We start from the raw sequence: 13,990 nt of genomic DNA, 5'->3' as shown, positions 1-13,990 counted from the left end.
TCCTAAACAAATGCTATGCATCTATATTGAATCATGCTGGATTTTGAAGTTCAACTAAAAGTAGATGGAAATAGGTTTTCTTCATTGACTAAAGTTGGGATTTAATTTTGCCCTTCAGACCTGGATACTACCAGCTTATGTTTGAAGTAAAAATTCACATTACACAGGTTTAGAAGAGAGGCTCTGTACATCTGGCTGATCCAGTTTGCTTTCTACTGCACTTCAGATGCGTACAAGCATCTATAATTTCTTTCAAGCACAGGATAATGTTGACTGTAATCATTATACTAAGAGACAAAAGTACCATGAACAATTTGTATGTTCTGATAATGGTGCCTGCAAATCATATTTTCAAATGTCTTTAAGTCCAAGAATACACATGGCCATCTGGTGTTACCCACAGCTACCTCCATAATGTTTATTGTGAAATGTGGTGTGGCTCATTTTGGTCAAAAATCAATTGTACTATAAAGCTTAGGCAGTTTTCCAGAACAATCATAAAAATACTTTCATAAGGCATAGCTGGCATAAGGTGGGTAAAAAGGAAACATTTCAGTTTTGACTAGGGATGTAATAGTGTCTCTGGTTAAACAATTAACTGATAAGAGAATGCTTATGGGTTAATGTCATGGGCTACACGCAACCCCCTTCGCTTCTGCGGTTCTGCATTTTAAGTATTTTGACAGCTGGCGGGCAGGCATGCTGGCTTAGTCCCGGCTCATGCCAGATCATGCAGCTACCCCCACTGCAGCTCTGCAGATCCTTTCTATGCAGAGCCGCAGTGGTTGATTGTGTAACCAACAATTTTTGCCGGCTACACGGTTACTGAATTAGATGCTTCCTAACATCCCTAGTTTTTACAGTCTCTCTCACTTGTCTGTGTAAACATGCATAAAAATACAAACTTAATAGGATATTGCTTAGTACTCTCTGAGTCAGTGTGGCTAGACCACTGTACCTGAATAAACAGATGGGGTTTGCACAGTGCCCTGAAAATTAACAGATGAATGGCAGTAACTTAATATTTCATTTATACTGACACACTGTGGCAGTATATAAACAAATGTCTGCTAACTTCAGTTTATATATCATAGGGGACCATAAGCAAACTAATAGAATGTCATTAAAATGCATGCAGCTTGGCAGGATCAAAATATGTCAGCATACATTGTTTGACAAAGCTAGCTTATTCAAAAAACGTTAAATGACTATATTAACATATTGGCTTCAGTTTAGCTGGTTGATGATGATGTACACCATGCTAGTGAGAGAAGATGCTTGTCTTATATACTTCCACAGAAAGAATTTATGAATATTACAAAACAAGTATTTTCTTTTAATTTTAGGTAAAACGCTGTTGGCTCAAACTCTAGCTAAATGCCTTGATGTACCTTTTGCTATCTGTGACTGTACTACCTTAACTCAAGCTGGTTACGTAGGTGAAGATATTGAATCTGTTATTGCAAAACTACTGCAAGATGCCAACTACAATGTAGAAAAAGCTCAACAAGGTAACTTGGACCATGTGTTTTCTGCAGTTTGGCCACAAAATATGCATTACTCAATTAAATACTGTGCAAGTTGGTGCCAAAAATCATGTTAATAGTTGAGCATTCTTGGGACATATACTTGAATTTTATTTCTGTTTGATAAGAATTTTAAAAACGTACTAAATTAATTTTAAAAATAGGTGTAGCAAGTTATTACTTATCCATCAAGTTGCTTATGTAACATACAGCATTCTGTAACATTGCAATAGCAATCTCTTCTATTTAAGATAGCAGTCTTCGCTGTACTGGGATTATATTTCTGTCTTATAAATGGCATCTTTCCTAAATATATTCCTTGTTCTTCAGGAATTGTTTTTCTGGATGAAGTAGATAAGATTGGCAGTGTGCCAGGCATTCATCAGTTGCGGGACGTAGGAGGAGAAGGCGTCCAACAAGTAAGAAAACAGTTATTTTGATTTCAGCATTGTCAGTCAAATCGGTAAAGTACTTAAAGTCCCTGATTTAGTCTTGTAATGTTGCAGATACTGTACGTGTATAGACTTTTTAAATTCAATTCTAGGGTTACTTAAAAGCTTCTTAGCCCTGTTCTGCTCTCTGGTCCTCTAGCCCCAGAAGATCTTCAGTGGTATTGTTTGATTAGAAAGCAGATAAGGTTGATTTCAAGTATGAAGTTACATAAACTGGAAAACACTACATGCTGTTTTTCACTTTTTCAAAAACTCTTCATACTGATGCCTTATGGAGAAATTTTGAAAACTTTTAGAAATAGTTTCTCATATGGGAAGTGGTATATAGAGGATGAGTGATTTAGGTTTTATTTCCATCTCTGCCAACAAATCTTGATGTGGCCTTGGGTAAAACTCTCAAGTACTCTGGATCTGTGGAGAAAGTCCTGTTTGTCATGTTCAATTGGTCAGTCTCATTGAATCCACTGAGAGTAGATTACAGGATTTCATATGCATTTTGTTCAAAAATTATAATGTGGAGTCTGTGTACTAGTTTTACCTCTTTGTTTTTACTTAGGGCTTGTTAAAGTTACTAGAAGGTACAATAGTAAATGTTCCAGAAAAAAATTCCCGTAAACTACGTGGAGAGACGGTGCAGGTTGATACAACAAATGTCCTCTTTGTAGCTTCTGGTGCCTTTAATGGTCTTGACAGAATCATCAGCAGGAGGAAAAATGAAAAGGTGAGAACACATTGCTTTAGAATAACTCTTCTTAGTTGTATTAAAACAGTTCTTAGTCACTGTCTTCTTTTTGCTAATGATTTTGGGAGGATTATATGTATTTTTCGTGTCCTCTAACTACACCTAGAAAACTGAGTGTTAGTGCTAAAAAGTGAATTTTCAAAGTGTTGTATTGTCCCTTAATTTTTGAAAACTGGGTACCTGTGTAGTTGGGGACCTGTCCTACCATCACATCTCTGCTAAATGTAGGATACTGTAAGATATGTAAAAAGCTTGAAGCAGCACAATCACTGGAAACTTACGGAAAGTTTTTGCTGGTCAGTCTGCCAGCCATACATGCCAGTTATTACTTTTAGATGCCACACATGCACACTCACACTCCTTGATTATATTGAGTCCTCCTTACTTATCAGCAATACACAACTTTGCTCTTTTTTGAATCACATAATAAGCCTACTTTAGGGCCATATTTTTGTGTCACTTTGTTATGCTTATAAGAAGCACACAGGATTTTTTTCACGGGAAAATGCAATACGCCACATTTACTGAGAATACAGTAGAAAACCAGTTAGCAGATGCTTTATAAAGACAAGGTGCCCCCACCTCCCCCCCCAGTCTTGTCATTGCTTAAGGTTTACCAGTCTGTTGCTCTCATAAACTTACTGGCCAGGCAAGTTAAATGCGAAGGGGAGGAGCGGGCCTTCTCTCGATCTGGATTGACGCTCTGATGGTGACAAGATGATACCCGGAGATTCATGCAAAATGCTCCATCTTTTATAGGACTTTTCTCCCATTCAGGTTTATGCATTTTGCTTTGTCAGCTCTTAATCAATCACCATCTGTTCTGCTTAATATCTGTTTATCTGGGAGTCATTCTTTACTCTGACATCAGTATGTTGGTGTCTCCTTCCCAATGTTATTTCAAGGCTGTCTTGTTTGTAACAGAGTGCTTGCTTCTTAGCACTCCAAGGCCGTCCATATGTCCTCAGTCAGTCTGCTTTGCATTAGGCCTCAATTTATGGTACCTTGACGCCTCTGAGTCTTCTAGCCCCACCTCACCTCTTCCAATGTGTGGACTCTGAAACTGTTGGGCCTACAAGTTGTTATCTCTCCAAACACTCACATTCCATTCACTCCCCCCTCCCTAGGAACTACACAGTCATTCCACACATTGGAAGAGGGACACAACTGTTCATACAAAAGGTATCCATCTAATTCCTAATACAAAGCTTCTATTAATACAAACTTTTCATTCATTCATTATATTTTCTTTATAACACAGTCTGTATTCTAATTACTCCTAAGAGCAACAGTGTGATCATGCTGACTCACAAAAATTCTGATCTTTTTCGCTTTTGACATTAGATGCAATCACAAGCAGTTTTCCCAATGGATCTTTATTAAGGGCCTAGAAGACTGTTCTTCCCTGCTCACTAGAGAAGGGCGGTCAGCAGAGTTAGTTGTTTAACATTTTTTCCCACTCTACTCATTAAGCACATTACATAAAACATTATAAAACTCTGTTGTCTACAACTTTCCTATTTGCAGCAGATATTTACACTTCCAACTCCCACTTGCTTTGCTGGGTAATTTGTAAAGCTTTTTAATGTCACTTTTTATTAGAGGTTCATCTGTTTCATTTTGAAAGAGAATTTTTATTGTTGTTAGAAGGTACTCATATCACATAGCTACTTCATAATCACATTTTAATTTTGAAAAATGTATAACTTTTTCGGAGCCTATCATTAGTTCTCCCTATGTTTTAATGTCTTGCTGAGAGATCTAAATGTTGCAACAGGTTTCTGTTAATTCATACAACATTAAAATTAAAGCTCTTTATACTATATTCTTTAAACAGTTAAATTATAATGAGTGGATCATTTCAATGTATTGTCACTGGTGTATTCCAATATGCATATGCAACCAGATTTATGTGAAGCAAGTACATACCTATAGCTTTTTTGTAAACATTCAATGTTTTTCAGTATCTTGGTTTTGGCACGCCATCTAATTTGGGGAAAGGCAGAAGGGCTGCTGCAGCAGCTGACCTCGCTAACATAAGTGGGGAGTCCAATACACAACAAGATATTGAAGAAAAAGATCGCTTGTTGCGGCATGTGGAAGCCAGAGATCTCATTGAATTTGGCATGATTCCAGAGTTTGTGGGACGTTTACCTGTGGTGGTTCCCTTGCATAGTCTGGATGAGAAAACACTTGTACGGATTCTTACTGAGCCACGAAATGCTGTGATTCCTCAATACCAGGCATTATTCAGCATGGATAAGGTTTGACTTTTTTGGGGGGGTCTTTTGGTATTCTTGTTATGGATTTAATGTTAAAGATTTTTCAGTATAAAGATATACTGCCTGCTTTATGCTTTAGGGAAAATATTCTCATTGTCTTATCCAAGAATGGTAAGTAATGGGAGTTACAAAAAATCCCCACTCATTTAGAGAATCCATATACATTGCCTCGGAGACTACTTTAGTTTAGTTGGTTTGGTGCCAGGAGTTTTAATTTTCAGTGATAATGAGGTTAGCAATAACTTAATACATTTATCAGGTGTCTTTTAATGAATAATGTGTACACATCTTTCTATATAGAAAAAAACCTTTTCCTGCGGGACAATAGTGACGTCATCATGTCACTCTGCATCCCACCTGTTTCCTCCCTCCCTCTCTTGCTTTTCCCCAGTACTCAGCTGCCGCTTGGGGCCTGCGAGTCCTCAGAGAGAGGTGGGGGGAGAGCCTGGCCTGGCGCACAGCGGCCAGGAGAAAAGGGGTGGGAGGGGTGAGAGAGGGCCCGGGTGGGTAGGGATGGGGAGGTAAAAAGGGCTCAGGCTGGTGGGAAGAGAAGGGGCCTGGGGTGGCTCAGCTGGGGGTTCGGGAGAAGGAGTCCAGAGGATTTGGGGGTGTGAGGGAGAAGGCGGCAGGGCTGGTGTGGGCAGAGAGTGCGAAGGGGCCCAGGCTGATGGAGTGGGGTGTGGTGTGATCGGGAGGAGAAAAGAGGAAAGCTGGTGGGGCAAGGAGCAGCAAGGGATTGGGCTGGTGCGGGTAGAAGGAGGAGAAAGTGTCCAGGGTGGCCGGGGGGGCGGGGGGGGGAGAGAAAGGGCCCGGGCTAGCATGGCTATAGCTTGGCCCTCCCCCAATGGCCGGGGGGAGAGCTGGGTTGCCTACTCCCTGCAAGAAGGGAGTTGGTGATCCTAGCAAGCAGGGGCCGCCACCCCCTAGTGCAGGGCTACTCAACACGTTTGTTTGCAGCCTGCGGGTGGGAGCCAAAACAAAAAGTTGTCAATATAATGGTCTTCTGTTGATATGCGTTTTAGTAGTTACATTTCTGGTCTGTCATTGCTCACGAAAAGTGCTGTCATATGGGTGGAAATTGGGTAAATATCGCATTTTATTAATATCAGCAGAACTGACCTAGGACGCAACCGCGTCGTGTTGCCAGTAACTTCCATCTGAGGCCCTGAGCGTCAGTGTAGCTGCCGCTGTCATGCTGAGCGGTTGCTGTATTGTTTGTCCTGTGCTACATGTGCTGGAGGTGGTCCACGAAAATTTTTTGATTGGCCTGGTGGTCCGTGGACTGAAACAAGTTGAGAACCACTGAGTTAGCCGGATGTCCATTTATCATGGGTGTGGCCAAGTTTCCCAGGGTCCTATAAAGTTTTTCAGCCACCAGTCCTGGCTCTCAGTGTTCTGTGCTGTTTTTTAGGTCTAGTCCAATAAGCAGTGGAAGTGTTGATAATGCTGCAAGACAATTCTGGTGTCCTGTGGTTCGGCCAACTCTCTGGTTTAACACTGATCAGGTCCTGAGGGAACTGTACTAGAGAGGGTGAGGGAACTGTACTAGAGAGGGTCAACCTGTACTTAAAGATTTTTATTGAAAATTCAAACAAACTGAAAATTATCTGCATACCATAATATTGTAGTCAGTTCATGACAACACAGCCCTGAAAACTAGGTGCAGATTTGTCCTGTGCTTGTTTTTAATACACATTAGCATTTATATAGCCTTAATTTTCTTGTTTTACTTGCACAATCCAAGATACCTGTTAAAAGAAAGATGGAAAGTACAAGAGCAGAAGATGAGACATTTCCCAAAGATGAATAGAAGTGCTACTTAATGAACTAGCTATTTAAATAGTAATTTTATTAAATTATTTTGCAAAATGTATTTTTGCTAAAATATGGGCAAATCATTGATTTAGGAACATTACAAATGAAATATTTAATGAAGTTTACTATGTTCTTATGTACATAGTGTGAATTGACTGTTACTGAGGATGCATTGAAGGCTATAGCCAGACTGGCGCTAGACAGAAAGACTGGGGCAAGAGGTCTTAGATCTATCATGGTAAGTGTGCAGCCTTTTTTAGGGGGTATTATCAGACTCAGTTAGTGTAGATAATGTATTTTGAATGTAAGTAGTGTTCTTGGCAACACAACTTATGCTTTAAAAAGAATCTGTAGATGGGATGTTAAGATCTACAGAGTAATTTTCTTCCTAATGACAATGGCTAGTCAGATTTCTTCTAGTACAGTATCCACTATTATGAAGGGAGACTCAGAACTGCTTGTGTGCAAGTCATTGTATACCGTCTTTTTTGTTTTTGCTTTTGTGTGTGTAATACTGTTCTCTTTGCTTGTAGGAAAAGTTGTTGCTGGAGCCCATGTTTGAAGTACCCAATTCTGACATTATATGTGTGGAAGTTGACAAAGAAGTTGTGGAAGGCAAAAAAGAACCAGGATACATTAGGTAACATAGGAACTGCAATTACAGAACAGATTAATAGTCTAGACAGTTTTCTTTATAGCTGTCTGTTAGTCTTTGCTTCATCCAGGTGTTTTTTTTAAACAAAATAAAATTCTCCATACATACCTGTTCCAAAAATAATCTTCTGACTTCGTGTTGTATACCATACATAGTTGGTAGGTACAGGGCACTTAATGGATATTCTGTACTACTGATGTTTTATTTTTATTACTATTGTTACATATTGTATTTTAAATCTAAAACATTATTTTGTAACTTAAATTTAAATGTATTACATTATTCTTAACTCTTCCCACTGTGTGTGTGTTTCTTTAGAAACAGAACAAAAAGTACATGATGAGTTGTGAATATATCACTAAGGCTATTTAGATGAGTGGGGGTATGGAATTTGGTTGGAAATAGCTGAATTTGATTAACTAGGAAATAGTTTCGTGTTTCAAAATATATTTGATATAATTTTTCACATGGCAGAGTATTGTTTGCCAACGTGATGAAAAAAGTGGCATAAAAAGTGGTCCTGCAGGTAGGTGGCTGATTGGCTACATTTCCGTTGGAAATTACTACTTTAATTCTGCTAAGATTTAATGGCTTTATTAGACCTGGGATTTTTCCTCTTAGTCTAAATAGATGATATGACAAAGGGAGGAACCGACAGTCTTGTGTTTAACATGCAGGACTAGGAGTTAGGTTTCCTGGTTCCTGTTTCTGGTAAGATTCCTTGTGTGACCTTCAGGAAGGTGCAGAGCTTCTGTACCTCAGTTTCCTTTTCTGTGTAATGGAAATATAACACAGCACTAGTAGATTTCCCTCTAGCTGGACATTTATTAGGTTGCTTTGTTGAGCCTTGTGCACTGAATCCATGTGTTCTAAAGCTTCCCTTGGTCTCTAAGCAGCAGCACAGTTTCTCTTGTTGGCTTCTTGACACCTTTCCTGTGTACACATTTTTTGTTACTCCTTGGAAATGGGATCGTGTGGCCAAGTTGTCCTAGCCCAGTATCCTGTCTTGCAATGATGCTAGATGCTTCAGAAGGAATGAACATAACAGGGCAATTATTGTGAGATCCATCCCTGTTGTCCAGTCATAGCACCTGGCAGTTGCAGGTTAATGGACAGCCAGAGGCAGGAACCAGATTGCATCCTGACCATCTTGGCTATAGACACTTATCTAATTTGAAACCAGTTATAGTTTTGGCCTTCATAACATCCCCCGGCAAAAAGGCAAAGGCGTAGCAGGGGGCTGCTGATTCCCGGTTCGCGCCCGGTCCCACATGCTGCACCTCTGCTTTTTAAATGTATTAAGAGCCTGCTGGCTCTTAAAAGTCAGAGCTGCAATGGGGTTAGCTCCTGGGCCGGGAGCTGACCCTACTGCAGCTCTGCAGTTCCCCCCCTTATTGACTAATTGAGTAGCTGATGGAAATTCCATCAACTACTCGATTAACTGATTACCCGCAGTTTAACATCCCAAGTTGCAGTACAGATGGCTGTGGACCCCACTATTTACCTCTCCACTCTGAAAACTGACTATTTATCCTTACCCTTTGTTTCCTGTCTTTTAACCAGTTACTGATCCGTGATGGGACCTTCCCTGTTATCCCATTGCACCTTACCTTGCTTAAAAGCCTTTGGTGAGGGACCTCGTCAAAGGCTTTCTGAAAGTTCAAGTCCGCGGTATCACCCTTGTCCACATGTTTTTTGACCCCTTCAAAGAATTCTAATAGACTGGCGAGGCATAATTTCTTCATAAAAGCAATGTTGTCTCTTCCCCAAAAAACTGTTAATCGATGTGTCTGATAATTCTGTTCTTTATTGTATTTAGATTTAATTGCAGGAAAAACTTCCTAACTGTGAGAATAGTAAAACAATGAAACAGACATCTTGGGGAGATTATGGAAGCTCCGTTGCTGGAGACTTTCAATCGGAGGCTGGATGGCGATTTGTCTTGGATGATTTAGACACAATAAAGCTTGCATCTTGGCAAGGAGTTAAACTAGATGACCCTTGCCGTCCATTCTAACCCTATGATTCTATAGTTTCAACCAATTTGCCTAGTACTTAAGCTGGGGTTACCAGCCTGTAATTACAAGATTGTCTCTGGGGCCTTTCTTAATAATTTGCATTACATCTAAGTTCCCTGAGGCCACGCAGTTGCCTAGTTAAAAACATTGTGCAGATACCCAAGGCAGGAAAGAGGGCTGCCTCACCCCCAACTAGCCTGGCCGCCAGCCTGCTGTGGCAAGGGGAGGGATGGCCTTGAACCCAGCACTTCTCTCCTGGCCCAAATGCAACTGCGACCTGGCCCATGACCCCTCCTTCACCCTTCTGCACCCCACCTTCTTCTGCAGCTTACATACCACATTTGTTAGTTCTACAATTTCATATTTGAGTTCCTTCAGAAAATGTGGTGAATACAATGTGTTCCTGGTGACCTATTACTGTTTAACTTATCAATTTGTTCCAAAACCATCTCACATTAACAACTTAATCTGAGGGACTGTCCCGGATTTCACACCTGAAAAGAATGTTGGGTGTGGGAATCTCCTTCACATTCTCTGCAGTGAAGAATTCATTGAACTTCTCTGCAATGACTTCCCCCAGAGTACTTTAGGTACTGTGGTTTTACAAGTCGCCCCTTCAGGGACATGTGAGAAAAACAGACCCTTCCACAGGCTTTATATGGGTTTGTAAACACAATTACTTTTTACTTGGATGGAATGAGAGGTGGATCTAGACACTATAATCTGTATGCCTTTCCCTGTCTGTTTCCTCTCCACTCTAGAGCATTCCTAGGCTTAGGACAGTTTTCTGGGGTATTCTTCTACATGTGGCTTCTCAAAATCATAGTGTGTCATTCTTCCCCACCCCCCTAAGGCAGCTAGCTTCCTCATCCTCAGCAGATCCATCAGTAAAAGAGGGCCCTCTGCTACAAAGGCATGCCCCTGTCCATTGCTTTGTCCAAAAGCCTGCCCTTGGTTCTACCTGAGAGTCCTTTTTAAACACCTGCTACGTCACCCCGATATCTGTCATCTTTGGGGATTTTCCACTTGCCTTTCACTGCAGAGAAGTTTAGTCAACCTATTGTCCCACTTGAATGGGCACCCCATTAAGGTTTTAGGAGCTGAGCACCATCACTGATGTAGCATGTACATGACTCTACCAACTCTACCAACTGATGTAGCATGTACATGACTCTACCAACTCGTGACTGACTCATTACACCAACAGTTTGAGCTCTGGGATTTGGAGCTGCACCATCAGCCAATGCCTAGTATGCAGAGGATGCCATGTTGCTTCACACAGCATGACCTGGCATGCCTGGTATGAGTGAAGTCAGGCTGTGCTGAGATCACTATTTTGCTCTTTCAAAATGGCTGTCTGGGATCCCAAGGAGAAAATTATTTAATTAAAGAGCATGACATCTTCAGTAATAGTTACATTAATAGAAAATGTCCTGTAAAATAACTGGCAGCCTGTGATGTTTATTGGAAAGTTAAACTTCACCCTGTAGATCATTTCTGGTTGTTGGATTTGTGATAAGGAATGGCACAGAAGGAAAAATTATCAAGCAAATAAAATAGGGTTTAATCAGTGAATTACCTTCCCAAGAGACTTTTGAGAACAGTATTTAAAACACCACATTATGTTCTATCCAACTTGAAATAATGCTTTATGGAGTACTGGTCTGTCAGGAGCCATGGTAATCCTACCTGGATGCTCCTCTCAAAGTGGAAAATATGTGATCAATTCTTTTTAATTGTAGGGCTCCAACTAAAGATTCATCTGAAGAGGAGTATGACTCAGGAGTTGAAGAAGAAGGCTGGCCTCGTCAAGCAGATGCTGCAAACAATTAAATAGTGTCAGTGTTCTCCTGCATATTGTGTGCTTGGTCATTTTTAAGATCATTATCTGGCATTCTAGTCTGATAATAAAAGCGTTGGAACTATCCTGGATATATAATACATGGTCAAAAAACTTGGATTTTTAAAAAATCAGATCATGTATTTTATTGTAACATCACATTGATTTATTCAGAGGACATTATTTGGACTTTAATAGCATAATGTTCAAATATAAATTGTACATTATGTTCAGTTTTTAAATGTGCTTTAACAAAAATTCTAGAATACAATAAAGATGTTACTTAAAAAATGCAGGTGTCACCAATCGTTAAATTGTACAATAATGTTACTCTATAAATGGGCAAACAAGTTTAATATAAAATAGAGGATAACAAAACTATTAATTTTGCATATATTTCACTCACGTGGGTTAAGTTCATTCACTGTAAATGCCAGTGTTAGGTTTATGTCCATTTGGAACCCAAATGGATGCTGGAGAGACTTGTTACATTGTCATGAAAAATTCCCCAGAAACTGGATTTTGAGAAAAAAATACACATGTTATGCAACTAGGCTAAAATGTAACACTAAATTGTTATAATAATTGGCTGCAATACCATGTCATATTATTTACTTACCTTAGCATCACATGTAGGTTTTAATGGACCTTTCAAATACTGAGAGCAAGTGGAACTAGAAGTCTGAATTTCTTTTGGAAGGAAACAATTTACAGGAAGTAGTAGACCATGGATTCAGATATTACAATGTTGGCCTAAAAATTTAAATATTAATGTTCTATATAGTACATTTTGTTTGAAGTATTGGAACTATCATGCATCAGTTTTTTGGTGCCAGATATTTGCCCACCTATCTTATAACATTGAGAGAAAAAAAAAGTGAATGTATAGTATTTTTGATGTAATCAATAGTGACTGTTCACATGACAGTGCTTTTTTAAGTTATATGCTTAAATGCTGGTGTTGCTTCTTGTGTTCTTTGTCGCTTGGTTTTAGAGTTTCAGCAAAGCAAAAAAGCCCTAACTTTGTTTTACACTCTAATTAACTTGTTCCTTTAGGAAAGTATTTGTAAAGCACTAAAGGACTTGTATGTTTTTGATTATTTCAGAAATTAAAATATATGACAACTACATCAATGTTTTGTTCTTCCTAGCAATATGTGGCTCTAAATTATGGTGATTTCTGTTAATTTTTTAGTCAAACTAGATAAATTGCATTAACACTTACAGTTTTTAGTGTAGGAATACTGTGAATGTTTTAGATCAGAATGGGTACAGTTATCTTGGTCCCATGCCTTCATGTCTTCATAGTTCAAAATTAACATGGGTTTAAGTCAGTCAGGCAGTATGTGCATGCTTGTATAGAACAGATAAAATACATTGATTTTAACCAGATGCAACTGAATTGATGTTGCAATTTCTGTTTTCTTCTGGTTAAACCAATAATGGTTCAGGAAAGGCTGCTCTCAGGGTTCAGGAGACTTCCAGGAAAAGCAAGCGTACTTAGTTTACTGTAGATTCTCATAGAGAATGATCAAACTTCCAATTTTCGTAACTTTATTTTCCTTTTACAGGTAGTAGACTGAAAATTCAAATAGCTTTTAATTCTGTTAAATCATCTTTGAAATGATTAAGGAATATTTTTAGTGAAAGGCATTGAACAACTTAGTTTAATATGTAATCAAGAAATGTTTTAAAACGTGTAACTACGATTTGTACTTCAAAAGTAGGTTTGGTGTTTCAATAAAACAAAGCAAATAGTCATGAATTACATATGTTTCTGTAGATAAAGCATGAGACTTAAGTAATGGCACAAAGTAATTAACCATTCGGAAAAATGTTTTGAGTTATGGTCAGGATCTTCATTAAAAAGCTGAATTAAGTTATATATGTATATATTGAGCTTTTTCAGTTGTCTATTTTAAGACCATATTGAATATTCCTAATAGAATGGTGCTTTGGAAACTATGCAAGTTAATCATGACTTTTCATATTCTTAGAATGGAAAGGTACATATAATAAAAGTACAATAAAAAGCAAAATAGCTATAACGTGGGCGAATGAAATGCATTTTGCATAAATAGCCTGTGGTGGTTATTGTCAGATAAATGCTTCCACTAACTCAATTAAAAAGTTACCTAATTATAGTAGCTTCTGAAGGGCCATCCTTTTGCATCTTCATGCTCATTTGAAACCTTGTTATCAAGTTGATACTGTGGGGAGTGAGGCTAATTAGAGCTGCCTTCTATATAGTCAGTTATGGACAGTAATTGCCTTATTGCAGCAGTTGTCTATTTGTTATGGGAGGCCATGCCAAGATTTTAGGAAATGGTTAAAGGCTGCACTTTTCTAAGAAGAGGATGTGGGGTCTGAGATGAAGGTTGGGTGCAGAAGGGAGTTTGGGGTAGGAGGCTCGAGTGCAGGAGAGGGTATGGGATCTGAAAGGGAGCTTGGGGTGCAGGGTCTGGGAGGAGGTAAGGGAGCAAGAAAGGATTCTGGCCTGGAGAAGGGATTATTGGGTGTGCAAGGTCTGGGAGGGAGTTATGACCTATGGGAGGAGGGTGCAGAGGGATTGGGTGATGACCTGGGCAGGAAATGACCAGCAGGCATTTACCTAGGCAGTTCACAGCCAGCAGCCCTGTCCCAGGCTGTTCTAAGGCTGT

At 39.3% G+C, this 13,990-nt stretch overlaps 1 protein-coding gene across 2 annotated transcripts in view; it reads left to right on the top strand.

The window, feature by feature from the left end:
• Positions 1–12,458, top strand: part of CLPX (caseinolytic mitochondrial matrix peptidase chaperone subunit X) — a 47,721-nt gene extending 35,263 nt beyond the window's left edge. For both annotated transcript variants that reach the window (XM_075896913.1, XM_075896912.1), the window contains 7 exons: positions 1,347–1,511; positions 1,857–1,945; positions 2,535–2,699; positions 4,685–4,984; positions 6,963–7,055; positions 7,351–7,457; positions 11,233–12,458. In XM_075896913.1, coding sequence (XP_075753028.1) covers positions 1,347–1,511; positions 1,857–1,945; positions 2,535–2,699; positions 4,685–4,984; positions 6,963–7,055; positions 7,351–7,457; positions 11,233–11,323 — 1,010 coding nt within the window. In that variant the 3' untranslated portion in view covers positions 11,324–12,458. The remainder of the gene's footprint in view (positions 1–1,346; positions 1,512–1,856; positions 1,946–2,534; positions 2,700–4,684; positions 4,985–6,962; positions 7,056–7,350; positions 7,458–11,232) is intronic.
• Positions 12,459–13,990: the final 1,532 nt, after the last annotated feature.

This window comes from Pelodiscus sinensis, chromosome 14 (assembly GCF_049634645.1).
Source record: "Pelodiscus sinensis isolate JC-2024 chromosome 14, ASM4963464v1, whole genome shotgun sequence".
Lineage (NCBI taxonomy): Eukaryota > Metazoa > Chordata > Testudines > Trionychidae > Pelodiscus > Pelodiscus sinensis.
The sequence above is the reverse complement of the archived record's forward strand: the minus strand, read 5'-3'. Positions and strand labels throughout refer to the sequence as shown.